General features: G+C 40.4%; 1 protein-coding gene across 1 annotated transcript in view; it reads right to left on the bottom strand.

Annotated features, from left to right (window-relative positions):
• Window positions 1–4,542: 4,542 nt before the first annotated feature.
• The window catches only part of LOC149311058 (beta-taxilin-like), a 36,343-nt gene continuing 18,045 nt past the window's right edge, over window positions 4,543–22,840 (bottom strand). The window contains exons 5-10 of the mRNA XM_089530271.1: window positions 19,091–19,285; window positions 18,030–18,149; window positions 12,581–12,655; window positions 11,962–12,054; window positions 10,851–10,946; window positions 4,543–7,738 (exon numbers count right to left, since the gene is read on the bottom strand). Coding sequence (XP_089386397.1) covers window positions 7,145–7,738; window positions 10,851–10,946; window positions 11,962–12,054; window positions 12,581–12,655; window positions 18,030–18,149; window positions 19,091–19,285 — 1,173 coding nt within the window. The 3' untranslated portion in view covers window positions 4,543–7,144. The remainder of the gene's footprint in view (window positions 7,739–10,850; window positions 10,947–11,961; window positions 12,055–12,580; window positions 12,656–18,029; window positions 18,150–19,090; window positions 19,286–22,840) is intronic.

Genomic DNA, 22,840 nt, shown 5'->3' with positions numbered 1-22,840 from the left:
CTGTTATGCTTTTATCTATTGATAGTCATGTTTGATTTTATTGTTTTTGTTTGTTGCTACCTGCCTCAATCCAATACAGGGAGAGGCGGGATACAAATAAATATTATTATTATTATTATTATTATTATTATTATTACCACCTTAATGTCAAGGCCATTTTCCAGTTTGAACGGTGAGGTTCCCCCCTGCCCCTTCCTTCCTTGGCAGAACTGCCATGGCTAGCACACCCACTACTCTGAGGCAAATGATGTGCCCAGCTTGAGATCTGGGCATCTTGTCTCACCTTAAAAACAAGTGGCTGCAAGCTGGTGGTGCCAAGTAAGGAGGAAAAATCCTCACTGTTTGGGTCCAGGATCTGTCCTGGACATTTAAATGGTGGCGCCTGTTAGGGCAAACACTGGAGAAAACATCAGAGTGTAAACACATTATAATAAGGTAAGATACCTTGAATCTGGGAGAATAGGACCATGTGTCATGTAGCCTTATCACCCGAGATTCTGGGATGGGGGGAGGCGAAGCAACTATTTCCCTGCACAGCTTGATCATAGGAACAGTACATACATAGGAACTAGGGTTGTCAGGTGTCCTTAGGGTGGTCATCTAAAGAATGTTCTTTAGGTGAGAGTTGGAAATCTTGTCCCTTACACTCCTTGCAAGTGGCCATTATTATGAGAAATGCCTCTTAAGTGAGGGTTGGAAAGCTTTTTTTTATATAGACTGAACAAGATGCTAATAATAATAACAACAACAGCCAAATAACAACAACAAGCACAACCACAAGCACAACCACCAACACAACCATCACCACCACATTTTGGGGTGTGTGGGCCCATCATAAAGTCATAAATCTGTGCATCATATAATTAATGTACACAATATGCTATTTTTACAGAGAAACACATGGCTAAGTGAACTGAAACTAATACTGTCACTTGATATTTAGGGTGAACACAACCTTGTTAATAGCTGCTTCCTGATTGTCAAGGCTGCATGTCATGAGTGTTGACCGTCCCTTATAGCTATTTTGAAAATCTGGCAACACTAATAGGAACACTTGTGTCATCATACTTTATTCCATGCTTTTAGTACAGCACACTAGCAGAACAACTCTTGTTTGGGTGTTATGCCCAAGATTGTAAGGGCAACCTGTTTATCCTGAGAGCGTGTAATGAAAACCTCTCCCTCCGTGGACCTATTCACAGCAAGGCTGAGAAAGACATTGAGACACCAAATTTGGTTTTAAACACCATGCATGTAACATTTATTAAATCACACAAGTAACGCAAACATTGATTATCAAGAGCTCTTTCACTCACACATTCATACAATACTCACACACACTTTCCTTCCGCCGAACATTGATCAGTTGTTCTCAAAGGCTGGGGATGACACCGTTGCCGCGGATGGTGCCAACAAAATGGAGATGAAAGTCCAGGGTCTTTATACTTTTTCTTCTCTCTGGCTCTTGGCTGCTGAAGTCTTGCAATATTGCAGCCCATTACTCAACTTCCTCTTTTGGGAGGACAGACAGGTTGTTCAGATCAGTCCGTGTTCAAAGCAACTCGTTCTGTTCAAAGCTCTCCATTGTCCTGTCAGTTCCTCATCATGGCGACTCAGGAGATAAGGTTCCTCCCGGTCATAGTTCGTCACACCTGGACGGCACCCCGCTTCAGCTTCCAAGTTTTCAGACTTTCCTCGCCTCGGTTGCCAAATACCTTCGTCACATCAATGCTTTGCGCGGAACCATCTTGTTTGGTACTTTAGCTTTGTTTAAAGCACAATTCCTTGGTTCTTCGGTCCTTCAGCTCTGAGTTTAAGTCAGAACTCACGCATTCGTCTTACATGGGAGCCAGTGCGATATACTGGTTAGTGTGTGTTGAACTCTTGATCCTGATCCAAATGCTTTTTGCTTTGAAATAATATTCACAATCATTCATTTCCAGGTTTAAATAGGTTTACTGATGGAAAATGCCAACAAGAATACTAGAGTAGCAAGATTTTTGTGCAGTTTTTCCCCAGTATTCAAACATGCTGGTAAGTGTTGTGGAAGAATTATGGTGAGGAGAAAAACATATGGCATTTTTGTGTGAAAGAAACGTATTTTTTGCACTAAATGCCATGTATTTTTCTCCCCACGATAAATGCCTCCACAGCACTTTGGAATGTTCAAATCCAGGAAAAATATTATAGAGTAATATTTATTTTCTCACTCAGTGGGAAGAAAATTACAGCAGTTATTTGTTCTTCCACATGTAGCCAAAATAGTTAAGGATATACATGCCTAGTGGTCTGTAGCTCAGTCTTTGCAAGAAAAAAAATCTGGAAATAGTGTGCAGAATAACAAAAATTATTTGCCTTTAGCACACATGTGCTTCGTAATTTCCTTCCTTCTTTATTTGCATCTCTTTCAACATCACCACCTCCTTCCCTCTCTCTTTCGGTCTTGTAGATACTAGTGGAAATGTTTTATACATTCTGTTTTACAGTCTTTCTCCTTTTTTTCTTCAGCCGTGGGTGGTGCATTTGGGGGACAATTGAACCTGATGTTCCTCCAATATCTAGTGGTGTAATCACACCTATAGATTTATAGTTGTTAATTCCTGATACTTCATGTACAATACTGCAGTATAGACACAGAAGGAAAGGAATTTTCATTGGCTAAATACAAGGGAGGAACATTAATTCAAACAGTGAGAGAGGGTGTGAATAGAATTGCATTGTGTATGTCCCATCCTACTTCTGTCAGTCATTTCTTTATTCATAAGGCAATCAAAAGTATAGCATAATATGGCATACCTGAAGTAGGAATCCAGTCTGCACATGTACTGGATTGTGAAGGGTGTTACCTTCACAGGTTAGGGTTTACTTTACACAGTAAGGAGTTACCTTTTCAATAATAGTGCTTACATGTGTGCACATGCATCCTACATGATGCTTGGAGAAAGGAAGGAAGGTCACACTGGTTAAAAAGAGGGAGGGGGTCATGATAGGAACTAGCCAACTAGCCAAGGAAGACAGTCAGCCCTCCAAATCCATGGATTCTACATCCATGGATTCAACCATACACAGCCTGAAAACAATCAAAATATATAAATCCAAAAGGCAAAGCTTGATTTTGCCATTTTACTACGTCATTGTATATAATGAGACTTGAGCACCCACACATTTTGGCATCAACAGGGGGTTCTGGAACCAAACCCCAGTGGATACCAAAGCCCACTGTACTACTGTTTGATGGCTGTGTCCATCCTACTCCCTCCATACAAGATTTTTCAAAAGAAATGCATTATTTTGAATGGACATACAGTGGTCCCTTGTTATCCACTGGGGTTTGGTTCCAAGACTCCCCCCCCCCCCCCCCCGTGGATAACAAAATCAGTAGGTGCTCAAGTCCCATTAAATACAATGGCATAGTAAAATGGTTTGCTATTTGGTAGTTATCCTTTCTTAGAATATTTTCAAGCCATGGATGCTTGAATCCGTTGATAAAAAAATCAGTGTATAAGGAGGGCCAACTGTATACATAAATATCTCTGTAGGGTTCAAGGGTAGTGCATCCTTCTTGGATAGTTGCAAAGACAAATAAGTTTGACATCAAAAGAATCCCTCCCCTTTGGAATATTGACATTCTGGTACCTAGCACAATCCACCATGGATTTTGCTGGTGACTCTGAACAAGAGCATCTATTTTTCTGGAACCGTACTCAGTTGTCAAAACCTCTGTAAGTAGATTATTTCCACCATGACTGTATGTTTGCTACTGCTGTTTCCCTTTCATTTCTGCATTGCAGATGTGTTCACTGAATCACAGACCTCTGGTACAGACTTGCGGTCCATCAATCATACACTTGGCTTGTCAGATGGATTCTACCTGGATATTGTGGTGGATGGGAATATGAACAAAACAAGAGAGAAAAGAGTTCATTTACGTCACCGTGTAGCACATTTCCCTACACCATTGCACTCTTGCTTTGTAAATGACTTTGGATAACCACCAGCTCTTTCACACCCAGTAATGTTCTCTGACATAAATCAGGATATATTTGTTTAGAGTTTCAGATTAATTGCCTGTTGCTTAATATTAAGAGCAAGTCTATTCCTGTTTGCTCCTATCTAGTAGATGTGTCCTCAAACTGGTTCAACTGTCCTTCTTGAAAAAAAACTGGAAGAACTGGAACAAGTCCAGCTGTACAGAGAATTAATCAAGGACAATTGATATTATTTAAGGGGTGAGAGATCATGAGAACTGTGACCTGAGGGCGTTGATGGTTCAGATCTCTTCAGCTAAGACCTAAGCAGATGACCTTTGGCAAGCCATTAATCTGAATCTAACATAGAAAAATAATCTCAGCCCATTTTATTGGTTGATTGTCCTCATTACTGAAATCACATATGGTTTGCTATTTCGACTATTCTACAAAGCTTCATTAAAGCTGATTATTTTTAACCCTAGAGGAAATTTCTATCCAGAACTCCCATTAAAACTCAGACCTATTATCTAATAAAAGAAAGAGACCAAGAAATCAACAAAAGTAGCAGCTATAGAATCTGTATTAACTCAATATTCAAAATATTAATAAGGCAATAAACAAAAATGTAATGATCCAATTCAGGCTGTAATTTTGTAGCTGCAATACATTCACTTCTAAAAGTAAGTTCAATAGATACGAGTATACTTAAGCAGCCCATTCAGTGTCCCATTCCAACTTTGATTCAGTAGATCTTAATGACAAAATAATGTGTTGGACTGAAACTAAAAATGTTTAAATAATTATAGTACAAACAAGGTAAAATATTGAAAACAAGGCACATCAGTAAGTATGCTAGAAGAATGTCTTTATAGTATAATACAAGACCTGGAACACAAAGACAGGAAATACAAGCACAGGTGTTCTATTTTTGCATAAAGGATTTTAACAATTAGTGTCCTTCTTGGAAAAAAAATACCCATTATACTACAAAGCAAAAGATTAAATAGTGCAGCCATTTTGAGAATTGCCTGTTCTCATATTTTGTTTTAAGCCCTAGATCTTGGGAAGTCCAATGATTTTCACTTTCAACAATTTTACATAATGTGTTCTTTGACTTGTGGTTTGATCTTAAGAGCAGAATACAAACTCTTAGAAAAGAACTGCCAGGGCCCATCCTCTTGGGTCAGTACCACCTCTAAAAGCCTGTGAAGGATAATTTATTTGAAAGCCATTCTCACCTCAAAAACACTTCTCATGTGTAAAGCTGATATAGGCGTTAGGATTTGTTTTAGATAAGCAGGAGCATTTTCAAACACAACCTGAGGAACCACTGGAAAAAATCACTAGCTGCAGCTCCTGTCAGGTCAATGTGTTCTCTGTTTGAAATGCTAAAGAAGTTGTGAATAGTCTCCTGTTTGAAGTAATTAACTCCACAGTCCTCAAAAGTTAGGTGAGAAGGAGTTCCCTTGATTTCAATTCAACCATATTTCAAATGTGTGTACTTAGCTATTCCATCCTTAGTAACTTGCATAGTAAAATCAGTATATTTCTTTTTTCTCAAAAATGTAGCAAACTTTTCAGTTTGGTGCTAACTCACTGGTTAACATGCACTTTTGCATCAGGAACAGGGCAATAAATAGCATTTGGCTGGACTCCTATAGGGCAGTTACAAATCTGTAACCTGCATTTACACTTTTGTGACAGCTACGTGTTCCCGATCTGTACAGAGTCCCTAGGTTTAGGGGCTATGTAGGGACCATGAAAGTCTCCTAAATTTCCAGTTAGTAGGAAGCAGCGGCCACAATCAATGGAGGTCTGTTCCCCTGTCAACCAGGAAGCAGCTGGCTGCTGTTCCCAATCCCATCCCTATGCGAGCAATCCCTGGCATGAGAGGAAATTTTGACAAGTACCTTGCCTGTCACAATGGAGATCTCATGAGAGCGGGTGAAAATGGCAGCTAGTGACAACCTGAGTGCCTGGAATACAGACCTCCATCAACCATGGCAGCTGCTTCCCAGTAAGTGGAAATTTGGGAAGACGGTGGAGGTGAAATTCACTGTTAATTACGGGGCTTACATATATAAGGTTATCGCACGGCACTCGGAGGAACGGGAACAGAATGGAATGGAAGGGAATGGAAAGGAAGGGGAGGAAACGTGTGCTACTGCATGGGAGAATGCCACCGATGCCACCAGGAGTTTCCCAGCTGTTCCACAGCAGCCGATTTTGAAGAACGGTTCAAAATTGTCCTTCAAAATCAGCTGCCATGAAATGATTGGGGAACAGTTTGGGGGCTCCCGGCGGCATTGGCAGTGTTCTCCCGTGCAGTAACACACGTTTCCCCCCCATTCTGTTCCCGTTCCTCCGAGTGCCGTGCGATAAGCCGAATACATAAAGAACATATAGGCTTCCAGCCATCATCTTTACTTATTTTGTTTGTTTTGGTATCTCACTCTTTGGGACTAACACACTTGATTAACTTAGGTTAAACAAAGATTCTTCTTTGTAAGAAAAAGGGTACTGGATTGGTGTTGGGTGGAATTCAAAAGGATCAGTGCCTCAGAGATATACATGTTACTGATTGAAGTCAGGTGAGCAAGTCTGAAAGTTCAGAGACAAAAATGATAACCCTAGCAGAATTATTCTTTATGCACATACAGAGCAATTTCGACTGCCTGTTTTTGTCACACTGTGCCTTATTTCCCTTGCCTCTACTTTTATTAGACTTAAACTGTTCTGTCATGGCTTTTCAGCTTCTGTTTCCACAAAGACATAGGGGTCCCTCTTCTCCCACAGTATTTTGTCCTGTATTTAAAATGATTTTTTGCTGTTAAACAAGTACGAGCAGCTTGTGCTTTCGAGTGCAGACTGAATTAAAATCGCTCTTAAAGTAGGAATATTAATTTTTTGAATGTGCTTTTGAGGTCAGTGTGGAGGCCTTGCCTCTTTCTTACACAGAAGGAAAATGTTTGGATTTGATGAGATGGGGAACAAAAATATACACTGAAATTCTATCTTAAATGTTATGAGACAATACACAGAGGCAAGATGGACTTCATGAGCCTGCAGAGCAAATCTGTGAAGATTGTTCAAGCCACATAATTGCTTTAAAAAGAAAGAACAAGATAATGCCATATTGAAAGAAACATGCCCTTACTTTACTACATCCTTCACTAATCAACTCCTTCCATGTCAGCATCTAGTAACTTTAACATTGTATGATCTTGAGCTTGTTGTTCTGTTGTGTCCACTTCGTGTTCCTTTGCTTTAGGCATGGATGTTTCTGGCTGTATGGAACAATTCCCAGTATCTTGAGCCACATGAGAAGGGAGAATGGGCTCTGAGGGACAAACTGGGCTGCATGTTTGCAGATCTTGTGGTTCTTCAGCTATATCTTTGTCAGAGGTTACTATGGGTATTTCCCCATGATGGGTCACCATGAAGGCTGCAGCCAGATCTTTCAGGATATTCCCATTAGTGGCAGATAGCTCAGCAGCCACTGTGTCTGTTGCACAGCAGCTTGCGGCAGCCTCCTTTTTGAAGCTGGGTTCTGTGCCACTCTGTATTTTTTCTCCTTCTCCTTCCCCTTCCCCTTCTCCTTCTCCTTCTTCCTCCTCCTCCTCTTCCTCCTTTTTTTCTTCAGGGAACTGTGCATCTTTTATTTTTTTGTACAATATATTCCTTTCATCCTGCAGAGCTCTGCAGAGATTCTCTAACCTCTGAATTTTTACTACGAAGCATTCGTATTCCTTGGCCCTCATGGCTTTCTGTGTGGAAAAAAAAAAAGGAAATTGTGTGAAGGCTGAAAAGATGATATGTGACACAAAAAATCTCAGGGGCCACATTATTCCTCTATTTTTGCCTTTTTTTAAAAGAGCACTTTTTGAAAAGTGGCCTGAGGAGAATGCCATTGGCTTGGCTATTTGTACAAAGCATTGTAGATATCACAGGTATTTGGAGCCTGTTTACACCATGTAGTTATAGCAGTCTGATTCCATTTTTATTGCCACAGTTGCATCCTATGGAATACTGGAATTTGTAATTTGGTCAGAGGCATTAGAAGAGCCCTGTGGCTGAGAATGTTAAAAGGACCCTTCTTTACACTACAAGATTCTAGGATTTGATAGGCTAGAACCATGGCATTTAAAGTGGAATAATAGTGCTATAATTCTATAGTGTGACTGGACCCGAGTGTCCAATGACCTGAAGTCTTTATTTGCAACCATACATCTAGGGAGCTAGTCACATTTTGCTGTAGTCGTGTTCTAAATCTCATTGCTAGCCCCAATTGGAACAGGCCTTTTAGTCTATGGGATTTATGTAAGTGTTGGTTTACCATTCTGTTGTTGAGTCAATGGATCTCCTCTAGCAGGAACTAGCAATTTGATAAAGACTAGTATTTACTGACGTGGTGCAAGATGTGCTCATGGGGAAGGGAATGAAAAAATCATAGCACATAATATATACTGCCAGATATGTGTGAAGCTATCAATGTTCTTTAACCAGGATTACATTTACAATAATTGATTATTCCCTTCAGCCTGGTGCTACCTTTCTCAACGAAAGTATTATGAATTGGGTCAAAGATCTAACCTCTGTGTTGGATTTTCAGAGTTTGGAGGGGCTGCCAGGGAGGAGAGGGTGGAGAATGTACTCCCACCAGCAAAGTCATCTGTTGACCTGTGGGTGACCCCATGGATTTCATTGGATTTTCTTTGGCAAGCAATACTCATTAATGGCTTTGTCAGTTCCTTCCTTTGAAATATAGCCTACAGCATATGATATGCATTGGCAGTCTCTCATCTGTATGACCACGACCTACCCTGCTTAGCTTCCAGCAAAACTGCAAGTGTCTATATCTGATTCCAGTTCTAATAAAATAAAATAAAATAAAATAAAATAAAATAAAATAAAATACTTAAACACAAAATCATCTATGCAAATGATCATCTTTTTGTTTTGTATTCCACTACCATGTCTTTGTGGCTTCAAAATACTCTAAATATATGCCATTTTAAACTGGTGGCTATGCTGTTTTATCTTAGACTCACTAGAGGCTTGGAAAAGTTACTGTTCTGGACAAGTCTCAGAACTGGCCAACTAACATGGTCCTGGTTTTCCTGGTTGGGAGATTCTGCATGTTGTAGTCCAAAAAAATACTTTCTAAACTCTGGCTTTATCTGTTTCCTTGGGCTCGTTCCCACTACAATTTACAGCAAATTACTGATTAGGGTATATGGCTGTCATTCCCACTTGAAACCAGTTCTGATCCTTATTCGATTGAATTCTGTTGCGATAAAGCAGAGCAAACTCAAAAGACCCGGATTTTCCTGACAGTAGTTTGAAAGAGGTTCTTTTGAAAAGAATCGATTCCGAAGAGTGTTCAATAAATGGGAATGACAGATCAGAACCACATCATTCTGGAGGGGTAGGGACTAATGGCAGAGGGGTGATTACCATCCCTCCCCAGCTTTTTGAAGGTGTCACACTGCCAAAGTGCTGCCTTTCTGGTGTGACCTATGGGTCTTTTTTCAAAATAAATAAATAAAATTAATTGATGAATGGATAGAATGGTTTAGCAAGACCATTAAATAGTTTTGCTAGACCATTAAATCGACTCATTGATTAATTTTATTTTTTCAAAAAGCAAAACATGCTATGCCCCCCTGTCCTCCTCCTTCCTTCCTTCCTTCTTCCTCCTCCCGAGTCCCAGGGTGGGTGGGTTGGTTGGTTGGTTGGTTGGTTGGTTGGTTCCTTCCTTCCTTCCTTCCTTGTCCCAGAGTCCCTTCCTCCCTCCTCCTCTTCCTCCTCCAGGGTCCCTTCCTTCCTTCTTTCTTTCATCCCTCCCTTCTTCCTCCCAGGACCCAAGGTCCCTTCCTTCCTCCTCCTCCCAGGTCCCATGATCCCTCCCTCCATCCCTCCTAAAGAGAAGAATCGATTCATTACTTGCTAGACCAACAAATTGATTCTTTGATCGATTAATTTTTTTTAAAAAAAGCATCGCACAGCCCTGTCCTCATCCTCCTTTTGCCCCCCCCATGCCTTGCCTTCACAGCCCCGTCCTCGTCATCCTCCTCCTCCTCTTCCCCCCCCCTCCGCACAGGCTTATCAAAAGGTGCCTGCCAGTGTCCTCCCCCCTTGAGCCTGGGCTGTTGCTTACATCACAGATGATTGACAGGGGATTTTGAAGCAGTGCTACTAGTGGGGATGACAATCATGCCAAAAAAGAAGCAATTACACTGGGGCAAGGAAAAGATCCGGCTTCATAGTGAGAATGAAGGACCTTTTGTAACTGACTTCCAACACGGAGCAAGGGTGAATCGGAAATTGTGTTATACTGCAAGTGGGAATGAGCCCCTTCAGTACTGGTTCTTCAGTTTGTGTTCTTATCAGTTAATTCCTCACATGCCATAAAATACTATTCTTCCTTGCTCTGCTCCTCCATTTAGTAGATGCTGTCAATCAATCAATCAATCAAGGTAGCTTTACAATTTATTCTCCCCAAGACATGTTGTAAAAATAGGCACTTATCATCATCTTGCCATTCTTAAAATCACTCTGAATGGATGGATAAGAAGGTGGAGAAAATATGTAAACACATTCTTATTCTGTGAAAACTCTACAATCAGAGTTTAATATTGGTCCTTTATAGGACTACAGTTCCCAGAATCTCTGAGCCAATATAGCTACTGGCCATGCAAAATGACAGTATATGGAACTTGTAGCCCCAAAAGTAACATTTCCATCCTCTATAATTCTAATCGTAGTGGTTTCACCAGAGCGTTTTAGTAAACACATTTAAAGCTACCTTTATAGGAGTATATCTTTCAGATTTAATAACTGAAAAATTGTTCAGCGACAGTTGTACAGACTTCTCACCTCTTCAATCATATCCAATAAAGCTTTATTGCAGTTCTCAAATCTTGCTTTCCAGGTAGCGGTGTCCTTTTCCAGCTTTTTCATTTTCTTTGTCATCTATAGAAGCAAGAGAAATGTCTTAAAGAGGCACATTAAACTGGAAAAGATTTAAAAGTATTCTCAGCACTCTTCTCCAGCACATCTGAAATGAGCTGATTTTCTTCTTTTTCACTGTCCAGCTTGTGCATCCATCCATACATGGTGATTGGGGAATACAATGGTATGGATGATTCTAACTTTAATGTTCCATTGTATATCTCTGTGCTTTAAAACCTTGTCTAGTTCTTTCTTAGCTGCCCTTCCCATTCCTAGCCTTCTGATTTTTTTTGGCTGCAGTCTCCATTCTAATCAATGTTTGATCCAAGATACGGGAACTCTTTACTAGGTATTTAACAAAAACATGGTAATAACTGGCATCGTGTTAGTGACATATGCATATGTAAGTATGGCTTAGGCATGTGCATGCCTCATTTTGAATAAGGCACAGGAAACTATTTTGTAGCCCTTTGCGTCCAGTCCAAAACCTCTCCAGGGAGCTGTTTTGCTCAGTCAGAGGGCACTGGGTCTGCTACTTACTGGTGGGGAATGGAGAGAGAAATGAGACAACTAAAAGGATGAAGTTGCAACTGGTCTCAGCTCCAGGGAAAGGAAAATGAGAATGAGGAAAAATGGGAGGATAAACATTTTAATCTACAGTCTTCATTTTTTTTTAAAAAAAAGTGAATTGGCATAATTTAGAAAGGCTCTGCAAACTTGAAAGAATTCACCAGCTTATAATCAAGTAGATCATCTGATCCTTGAATGGTTAGAAGGAAGAAGAGGTCTTGAGCAAAAACTATTCAGTTTTTTTCTAAATGAACAGGGATTGGAAAGACATGAGATCTCAATAGGATATATTTTCTGAGTTTGGCTCTAAGATAGCCTGTCAAATCTCACAAGAAAATGATGGATAGTTTTGATAGCTAGTTCCATAGTATAAAAGTCTTGAAATCAAAGCTAAAAGAATCTGAAGGAAATCCAACAGTCTCCTCTGTCCACATGGAGAGCCTCAAAAATAGACCTTAAAACTCACCTTATCCATCTCTTGCTTAAAGCTGGCAAACACTTCATTGCTTTTTGTCAGCGTTTTCTGAAATTCCTCAAATCTCTCAGAATAAAGAGTAAGCTGCATTAACAAGAAGAAATTTGGATTAGTCCCATGTTAATAGTTTTATTATATTATTATTAACAGTGTACCTCCAAACCTTCAAATGATTTCAGGAAGACAGTAAGATGGAAGAAACTATATAAGCAGCCTTCCTTATAGATGTGTTAAGGATACAACTCCTGCCATCCAATGGTGATTGGATGATGTGAGCTGAAGGACACTACACTGGAGAAGGCTGTGGTAAATGAATCTGGTAAATTCTTACTAGTGGAAGGGAAATAAGAAAAATAACAGCAGAGTAATGCAATTATAATTGTCACCAGTTTTTCAAATGTGTTAACTCAAGTGTTTGTTAAGATTCTACATACGTTGTGAATTGCTTCATGCAAATATTTCTTGAATACTTAACACTTTTCTTATGTATGGCTGCAGACGGTATGCTGTGATGAATTGTGAAACACAATTATATAGGATTACCTAAATGTCTTCTATGTTTATGTGTCTATTACAGGAAACATTAGCAAATGAAAAATATATACTTTACCTGGGCCTGAAGAACTGTCTCTTGTTCCTTCAACATTTTTGCCTGAAGTTTCCACTCTGCAGCTTGGTTGAGTAGCTGTGTTTGGAATTGAACAGCAACAATCCACAATATTAAAATTGCACTTTATTTCAAAATAATCATTTTCTACTACTTATAGAAATTTTTATATGGCATGGTATCATCTGAAATACCCAGTGGAAATTCCACAGCAGGTAAGCACAAGGGCTTTCCCCATGGTTTTAGAAATGCAATGTGCTTTTAACGAATACTCTTCCTTTACTGAAGGCAAAAAACCAAGGATTAAAATAAAAACCTTTGGGAGAAACTACAGATTGGTTGTGTTCACCACTGTGAAACAAAAGGGTTGAATAGCCTGAGGGCCAAGTCAGGCTTCAGGCTAGCCATTAATCCTGCAAACTGTCTTTTCTTTGACACTGTTTAATATTTCATCAGGGCTATATTGTCACATATTTCAGCTAGGATGCTATGTTAGTCATATGACAGGAAAAAAGCCAGTAACAAAACAAATGGATAAGGCCATTTGCAGGTAGTTGTGGCTTACAAATGTTTTCCTTCTCCACTCTTACTGATGACCTGTAATGGATGTGTCTAATACAGTTTTAAAGTTTTTTATGCATTTGCAGGAGATACCCTATAATAGAAGCAATGGCTCAAAGTAGTGTTTTTAATTAGTAACTCTAAAATAAACTCAAAACATGAATATACATTCTAGGATAAATTTCAGACTGAAAATGGGTTATCCACATGCCAATGCTGGGATTTTATTAATAAAATATGAAGTACTAAATTCATAAAGATTACACCACTATTGGAGGTGGTTTTAAAATAAACAGGTCACTCTTATTTTCTCTTAGAATTACTGAAATGTCCAAAGAATCTTGTTAGATTGAGCTGCTTGAGCAAGGCTTCAAATAGCCTCAGGGGGATTGTCCCCCTTTCGGCGAGCTTCCCTATCCAAACTTTGTACTCTAATTAAAGACAAGATGTAGGAAGTAACTTCTTTTTTTGGGAGGGGGGAATAGTCCATTTAGAACCAACATTTTACATCTACAAGCAACATTTTTCATTGCTGGAGAACGGCCCTCTGAGGTCATTTTCAAATATGTAAATTCTCCGAACTCAGATCAAGGCAAGATGCCAGTTACAGCGGCCCAAAGACTACCTGCATTTTCGGTGCCATTGGTGTTGAGAGCACACCTCCAAATGTGCTGATTTGGCAGGGACAGTTCCAATTAATCTGCTGTCATCCCAGTTTTTTAGTTGCTTTTAAAATTTCTCAATTTCTCTCTTCTCCTCCCTCTTACCCCCTTTGTGCTCAGCTTGCTATTATTGCTTCAAACTGGGTTAAAAGTGGGAAAGTAGTTTCTACTCAATTAATTAAAAAGGAGGGAGAGGAGGAGAGGGGTAGAATTTTGTTTTTCTCTGTAGATTAAGGCAAAAGCAAATTGCTACAGCCTCTTCTATTTTGTCTATTTTCCTTATTAACAACTTTTGCTATCATGACCACACTCTGATATTGCTTGCCCACACTCTGTGAAATGTTGGAGGGTATGTGACAGTAGATGCTGCTGCAGGAAGACAACTCAAAAGGTTCTAAACATGTAACTGAGGAAATTACTAAGCCCATTGGAGGCCTCAGGTCAGAATTACACATTATGATGAACATAGGGCTACTACTGAAAATAGAAATGCAGTGTCACAATCCCTTCCTTTATCTCATGTGGTAAATATAACAATTTCTGCATCTTGACATTGTTTTACAGGGCACTTCTCCTGTGGTGATGTCACCAGATAAAGATGTCTGGATATGGGGTGAATTGTACCACTTTGACAAGATGGAAGGCTAACTTCACTAGGGGCTCTAGTTTTTGAAAGCAATCTGATGTGTGATATTCAGAAGGCAAGTACACATGAAATGAATCTCGCATTTCATTGTTTAGGAAGTCAGCTGTACTGTGACTCATGAAAACAACCAAGCTATCATGAGGTCATTGCAGCCATGTGAATAATAGAACTGCCTGCTTCTACATTAACTCTATGGCACATACGTCTTTCACGTTGGGCCCTGTGCTGCTGTCTTATCCACCCTCCTTGCTTAGTTTCCCCAAATCCCAGGGTTGTGAAGACAAAGTGTGTTGGCATAAAGGTTCGGCGTAAGTGAAAACTGAACTTCTTCCTAGTACTTTTTTTTTAAAGTGATAAACAGCAGAAAAATGATACTAGAATCTGCTTCCTGAAGAACAAAGCTAGTCTGGCAGCTGGACTAGTGGCAACGGTACCTTTGTGGGTGTGTGTATGTACTAGTTTGTAAAACCTGAATCTGAGCCTAGAACTTAAGAATACCCTCCAACTGTCCCGATTTGGCAAGGACAATTCCAATTAATCCTCTATTGTCCCGTTTTTTCAGCTGCTTTTTAAATGTCCAAGTTTCTCTCTATTCTGCCCACTTCCCCCTTTGTTCTCACTTTATTTCAATTCCTGCAAACTGAGTTCCAAGAGCCAAAGCAGTTCACATTTAATTACCTCAGCAGCAGGGACAGGAGAGGAGCAGGATCCCTGTAGGCTCTGGCAAAAGCAAAGTACTGCAACCTCTCCTAGTAGTTCTTCCTCATTAATATCTTTTACCATCTTGACTACATTCTGACGCTGCTTGGCCACATATGACCTGGTTTTCATCTGTGAAATGTGGAGTGGTGGTGGTTCCTCTACATCTCTTTCTCTAAATGGCATGATAGCCCCCCAAGTCCACTGTTCTCTTTTCCAAATTGCTTCCTCTCACTCCTGATGTTTTGATCCAAAGACATTGCATACGTGGAAAACACCCAGTTTGCAGCAATTTATGTAAGTAGAAGACAAAAGAGGAAAGTGTGGCACACACACACACACACACACACACACACACACACACACACACACAGAGAGAGAGAGAGAGACTGGGACATTTTAAAAGCAGCTGAAAAATGGAATGGTAGAGGATTAATTGGGACTATCCTTGCCAGATTGGAGCTGTTGGAGGGTATGATGTAAAAAGTGTTGTGACTATTGAGGTTTTTTGTTGTTGTGGAAGCCTTGTGAGTTGCAGTCTGGGGAAAAAGGCTTTCTATTGACTGGCAATGAGCTTTCCACAAACTGCTGAAGCAGCAGAGGGCCTGGAAGAACTCACAGTGTAAGTTGTAGGTAAGAGCACATGGGATGCAAACCTTGCAGGAATAGCATCAAATGCTATAGCCAGTGAGCCTATTTTGTAATCTGTCTGGATGGTAAAAAAAATGCCAGGGGCTTCTTTCTATCTGGATTGTCTTATTATTTGTTAAGCCAGGTTTTATCCCATTTCCAGACTCTTTTGCTCATTTCTACAACTAGCTGGCCCCAAGTTAGTCCACCTCTTAAATTTTGTCTACTCAACCCTCTGTGATGTCAGGAGAACCCACATCTCATGATGCCACAAAAGGATCTGCCACCTCATTTTGGCCTTGAAATATCGGGGAAAGGGATGCTGATGACCTGGCAAGCCTAAAAGGCTGACAGACGAGACAAGAGGATAGCAGGTCAGAGCTAGGTATGTTAGGGAGCTATGGCTAAAGATCTGTTTGATCATGATAATGTGGTAATGATGGATAAAAATTAATAATAAAACAAAAAGCATTAAATGAAAGACTTTGGAATCTTTGATTAATGAAACAGGGAAAGGTAAATATTGGTAGATCTTGATGCGGGTATATCTCTGCCTCGATAACTGAGATATTAAGTTATATTTGATAACAGAAGGTATCGGGCTCTTGAAATGTGTGTGTGTGTATGTGTGTTACTCCTATCAATCAGATAGAGTGTCACAAGACTATTATTTTTGCTAGAAATCCTGGGGGGGCGGGGGCATTGGCAAAAGGTATGATTGTTACTGGAAAAGCACATTATAACATGTTGTAAGGATAATATGGAATACACTGAATGTTATCTTTTTGTAATACGACCACCACCACTATTTTCTCAGTTATACTGTTTAGTGCCAACAAGAACCAGTAAACAAACTGGTGTTGTCATGTCTCAAAAGGAAGCAAAAGAAAAGCTTCTCCAAGGCCACTGGGAGGCAGCAGAGCTATTCTGTTACAGATGCAAAAAGCTGAATAGAGACAGAGACCTTGCTTTAGTTGTTCAAGAGCTAAAAAAAATGCCTTTTGAAATAAAGCAAAACACTTCTCATTAGAGTTATGTAAAAAACCAAAGTGCTGCAGGAATTATAAAGAATTATTTAAGCATTTCTTGGCTCCCAAAAATCCCTGGTCCAGTATTTGCACCTGTACCACTATTAATGGATCCTCTCCTTCATCCTGGCCAACCCAGGCATCCAGAAAACCCTTGAAGGGGAGTGTACTAGAACCACAGAGAACACCTAAGAGTAAGAACTGGCAAGTACTTTATGGAATTAGAAGCATTCAAACAGTCCAGTGTTTGCTGGCTTTTGGAAGATTCATGATGTGATGGCTGTAATTTCTGAGTGTCCCAGCATGCAGAGATATAACATAAGCCAGTTCAGTAGGGTCAGTGCTTTGACAAAAATTACTTCTCTTTGAAACATGTCTCACAGAACACTTCAGCTAGCATGCTGGCTAGGGTATTCTGGGAATTGGAGTCCAGAACTTTTCCAAATTGTGCTTATAGTGAGTAAGAATGATTAGGCCAAACTAGAGAGATCCTGTTAGAGACAGCACCCAGTAATCACTAGATTGCATGTCTTTCTAAGAATTGAGACCTAGCAAGCATTCATGATATTTCTTGTTTGTTGGTCTCTTCTTCTGTTGTGTTGTGGTGTATTTTGTTGTCTGACGTTTCCTCTCCCTTTTCCATGTCTGAAGAACACATAAAGAACCTGCCTCCATTAGATGTTATGAAGCCTTTTGTTTTTGGTAAGTAAGCATACATCACTTTTGCCCCCCCCCTTTTTTTTTTTTTTACAAAGAAGACTAAGCCTGATTTATTTCTCTGTGAGTGCTGGGGTGGGACTGGCTGATGCTCACCTTCTTGCAAATGCTAATTTACCTGGCTGTGAGATAGACTACTATTTCTCACATTCTCCAACAGATCTGGGTTCACATTATGTCTCATAATTTGTGAACTCACTGGGTGATTACACACCAGTTGCTATCTCTCAAAGCTTTTGTCAGAAAAAAGCCACATGTATCCCTTGATTTTCCTGGAGGAAAAATGGGGTATCATTGAGAAAAAGAAACATAGTTTTGTGTGGGAATGTCATATGCTTCCATATTATTATAGTGAAAATAGGATGGCCATCAAGTAACCATTGTTGGGATGGGAAACCACTAAGAATTCATGAGTCTCAGTTTAGATCAAGGCAGCCTAATTAAAATATGGAGGTAATATTTTAGAGGTGATCTTGGCTTACATATAAAAAAAGTAAAATGATAAGTACATATTCCTTCTCTCGCTGATGCCGCTCCTCTGCTTCTTTCATCACCTCTTGTGATTGTTCCAGCTTGGCATCCACCAGTTTTTGCTGAAGTTCCCTGTGCTTGAATATCTTATCAAGGTGCTGAAAGGGGGTGTAAAAGAAGGATTATGTTATTTTTAGACACAGTGATTCTCAGTTCAGATACAGTGAAGTAAATGGGAAAAAATGGCTGCAATATTTGATTAAGGTTGCAATGCTTATGCAACACTGCATGGGAGTAAGCCTGAAATACCATGGGACTTATTTTTAAGAAAATATGTATAGGACTCTGATGTTAATATACTTGTTTGAAATTGGTATTTAATTGGATACATATACTGATTATATCCTCAATAAAAAATAATCAGATTAATGCCCTACACATTTGTGGTCTAAAAACAAGCACATAAGGTGAAGAGGATTTTTGGTTTACACCTTTTTGTTCCTTTATCCTTGCTTTTGACATTTATTTGTAATGAATGGAAAAGGGTTGTTCAGAAAGTACAACATGTATCTTTGCTGCTTTCTACTTTAAAGGGTTGCCTATAAATGCAATGAAAAAACTAAAGATAGCAGTGACTGATCTGAGCAACATTTTGTTGTTATGTGCCTTCAAATCGACTCAAACATATGGTGACTATATCATGGGGTTTTCTTGGCAAGATTTGTTCAGAGGAGAATCACCAGAGCATGTGACTTGCCCAAGATCACCCAGTACGTTTCATGGCCATGCTGGGATTTGAACCCTGGTCTCTAGAGCCATAGTCCAACACTCAAACCCTTATGTCACATTGGCTCCAGATGATGTTTACCATTGTTTTGCTCTAAGGCTGAGGGGGGTGATTTGCCTAAGGTTACACAGTGGGCTTCTATGGCTGAACAGGGATTCAAACTTGGGTCTCGTAGAGTTTTAATCTAAGCACTGAAACTACTACACCATGCTGGTTCTCTTGAGACAATTTCATTAGTCTTGGGCATTCTCCTCACTTCCCTTTCTCTTTGGGATGAAGTTGGGTTGCAGGGCAATCACATGGTTCTCTCACCTCCTCTCTGATTTCATACTGATCGATGATGCTTTTCAATTTTTCTGCCAGGTCAGTGTTTTCCTGGCACAACTTCATGTTCCTCTCACTTTGTTGCTCAATCTGGGCTTGGATATCATTCAGTGTGCCCTGGAAATGATTCGTGATCTCCTTCCTTTTTTCCTCTTCTTCTCTTGCCCGCTGGAGGGTCTCCTCCTGTAATGAAACATTTAATCAATTATAATGGTTTCCTTTCCCTAGATACAATGCAATTAGCATTCACTGGACCAGGGTTAGATGCAGCCTTATCAGGGAACGCTGGTGTCACACTTGGTGAATTTTAGATTCCATACTGTCTGTAATAGAAGCATGGAGAAGGAGGTTGCTGCTGATTTTTTTTAATGGTCATGGCTCCTGGGCTAGGCAGGCTAGCTCTCAGGACATAGATAGGAAGAGCTGTTTATGTATTCATCTGTGGGCCTTATTACACATGAAACAAGAGCTCCAATTTGAAGCGAGGGGGTAGCAGAGTCATTTCAGATCCAAGGGAATTCACATGATGTATTATCATACCTGAGAACTGAAATTGTGGTCTCTACTTGGGCAAAGCGGAGTGAGTGAACATTGTATTACCACACCAGAGGGATTCAATGATTCGAATTGGCACCCTTGCACATGCTCAGTGGGGCTCTGGACGCTGTCATCCTTCCCTGCCCCCTCCTTAGCTGTCATCCTTCATCGGGGTGAAGGAGGAAGCAGGGGATGATGGGACAGGTCGCAGGGGGTCACTGGGGGTGAGATCAGGGTGATCTTCCACACCAGACCAATTCGAAGTGAAATCGAAGTGAGCTTGGAAACAATTTTTGTGAATTCGCTTGTTACCGAATTCACAGAAATGAGGAGTCACTCCAAACTGGCTGTGGATCCGCCTCGGAATGACCCTCCATAGAAAGCAATCATGTTTGATAATACATCACATTATAACATGAATACGCATGGCTGGACCCGCAGTGACTCCGGATCTGAGCTGCAAAAACCCCTTGTGTCTCTTGCTCTCACTCAAGCGCTTGGGATGTGTAACAGCAATTAAATCAAACCAAACAGAGACACACCAAGTGTAGCTGGGAAAAATTCAGCTTATGGCAGGCAAGGTTTTCTTATATTTTAATTTCCTAGTGCTGCTCATCATCTGTTTCAGTTGTTAGACGTAAAAATCCTGCACACCCTTACTAGGGAGAAAATCTGACTGAACACAGTAGGGCTTACTGTTCAGTAAAAGCATACACACTGTTGTTATGGTATTGTTTGGGTGGCTGCTTTTTAGCACTTGAATTATTGTATGGTGACTGTGTCAAAGGTTATAAACCCCCTTGAGGAGGATTAAGGTTAAAAGGTATGCTAAATATATTTAAACACATACAAACATGAAAGAACTAATGAAACATCTACAGAAAATAAGGCTATCAATTTCGGCTACTTGTTCTTAAGGCTATGCAATACCTCCAGGATCAGGCTGCCAGTGGCTTCAATGTCAGTAGGAGGTCACTGAAGTCTACTCTGGGTTTTTGCTCTGGATTTCAGTCCAAACTGCAAAGTAGCTATCCAAGATGTCTTTATCAGATTAAAATCCATTCATTGCCTGACTGCCCCTGGAGGCACTAACCACCACTGGTACTGGCAGCATGCCTCTGAATAAGAAAGGCAGGAAAGCAACTATATTCCTCATGCCCTGCTTGTGCGGTTACCCCTCATTTCTGTTAGTTTGCAATGACATCTTATGACTTTAAACAGACAAAGTCCAGAGGCCAGGAAAAAACCAATGTTTTCTATAATTTGGTAACTCCTAGCATCCATGGCCCTGCTAGCTGGGGGGTGGGGTGGGGGGGATTCTTGTATATGTAAAAACAAGTAGCAGCAGCAGTGGCAACTTTTCTGAACCCTGGTAAAGACAAGTTAAGTACATGCTATGCTGAATGTCTATGTGACATTTTACTAGCATTCCCGTGGTCTATAGCCTAATCCAAGCTCTCTCTCACCCCACCCCCACCTTCTCTCAGTAACACTTGCACAACTACAGTACTTGCTCTCAGAGCTCCAGGCACTGAAAAGTTCTGTTGATTGTTCTCTATGGTTTAAGCCTAATGGAAAGAAAAAAATACAAAATATTTTTTTTAAAAAATCTCATGAATCTTTTCACACCTTTATAAGCTCTCTCTCTCCAGTATCATGTCATAACTTGACTGGGGGAGTAAAGGCTAAATTTGTCCCAGACAGAGAGAAGGGGAGCAGTTGATCCTTCTCAACTTCAAGTTGAGCCCATCCTTCTAAGATAGCCATGAGATCCTTTGTCTGTCAGTCTGAGTTTAATTATTGCAAAACCCTCTTTTCCTCATTTCACAATACCTCTCAAGGCCCCAGGCTATGGCTTTCTAGCAGCATCAGGGGAACAGCTCTTCTATTTGTTCATTCCACAGTCCTGCTATAACATTCAGCTGCTACCAATGCCATAGTTGGGATAGCTCCCACAGGATTCAGCCAGGTGTGGGGAAAAACAATCAAACCAGAGACTCATATTGTCCATGTGCCATCAGGCCTTGAAACTCCAAAGCACAATACATGGATTGAAACCATAGATTAGAAGTTCCCATTAGCACCCCTCAAAGACCTAAACCGAGAGCAAGAAAATGTGGCTGCAACCACCTTTTCTGCCACCTTGATTCGCCCTGTACAACTCCTGCAAGTCCCATACCTCCTGAAAATTGCTTTTTTTTTTTTTTTTTGCAGGGGCATTTTTCGGTCTAAAATTGAAAAAGAAGCTCAAACTACTGCAAAAGGTAAAGGCTTTGGTCATCCTACCTCCCAACCCTCCAAGTGCAGGTGAAAATGAAACTGGGGGTGAAGTCACATGACTTCCAGTTTCAGAGCCAATCAGTGGGTGCTTAAAAATACTCTGCAAAACACTGGTGCAACTGCCCACTCTAACTAAACCTGCTCAATTAACTTGCTGTATCAGATATGGCTGGCTGCGCTGGCTATGGAATTTTGGGAGCTGTCATCCAAAGAAGTAACTTTTCCACATTCTGCTCAGGTGCAAATGAAAGCACTCCAAGATGGCACCCATTTCCACACACAATCACTTGATATACCACAGACCATAATCCCTGTGTTTTGGGTTCAAGTAGTTTTAGAATACCACTGGAAATGTGGAGGGGAAATATTGAGGAAAAGAGGGCATACTGTGACCTGTGTCTAAACACTGGCATTTTTCTTTCCCCCTTATCTGATGTGTCTAAATTGTTGACCCACAAGAGGTCCCAGTGGCTCACAGATTCTTTTGCTGTCACATTTATTCAATCTGTTTAAGGCCCAGCAACTGGGTTCTGGAGAACTGAGCCTGGGTATGCAGCCCAGGAAGATTGTATAGATTTGAACACTTGTTTGCAGGCAGGGTTTGCATGGATTTCACTTCTGGGTAGGCACACTTTGAACTGAACTGTCCATGTATGGCTGATTAGTGAGGTAATATTCAAATTGAGAAAATTTTTTGTCTGAGCCTGCTCAATTTGCTTTGTCCTTGCTCTGAGCCCCTTAGCTTTGCTAGAACGTGCCTCATAAGACCCTTCATAAATTGGAATGTGAACCATATTTTCCCTGCCTCAATTAGAAAAGCCATAAGACATATAGCAAGAACATTTTCTATTCCCTTCTCTAATTATTTGTTGTTAACTGCCTTTGAATAGACCCCAATTCATGGCAACCCTATGTTTCAGA

The sequence above is a fragment of the Sceloporus occidentalis genome, unplaced genomic scaffold (genome assembly GCF_023333645.1).
Source record: "Sceloporus occidentalis isolate IW3139 unplaced genomic scaffold, rSceOcc1.0.p SCAF_6, whole genome shotgun sequence".
Classification (NCBI taxonomy): domain Eukaryota; kingdom Metazoa; phylum Chordata; class Lepidosauria; order Squamata; family Phrynosomatidae; genus Sceloporus; species Sceloporus occidentalis.
This window is presented reverse-complemented; position numbering and strand designations above follow the sequence as displayed.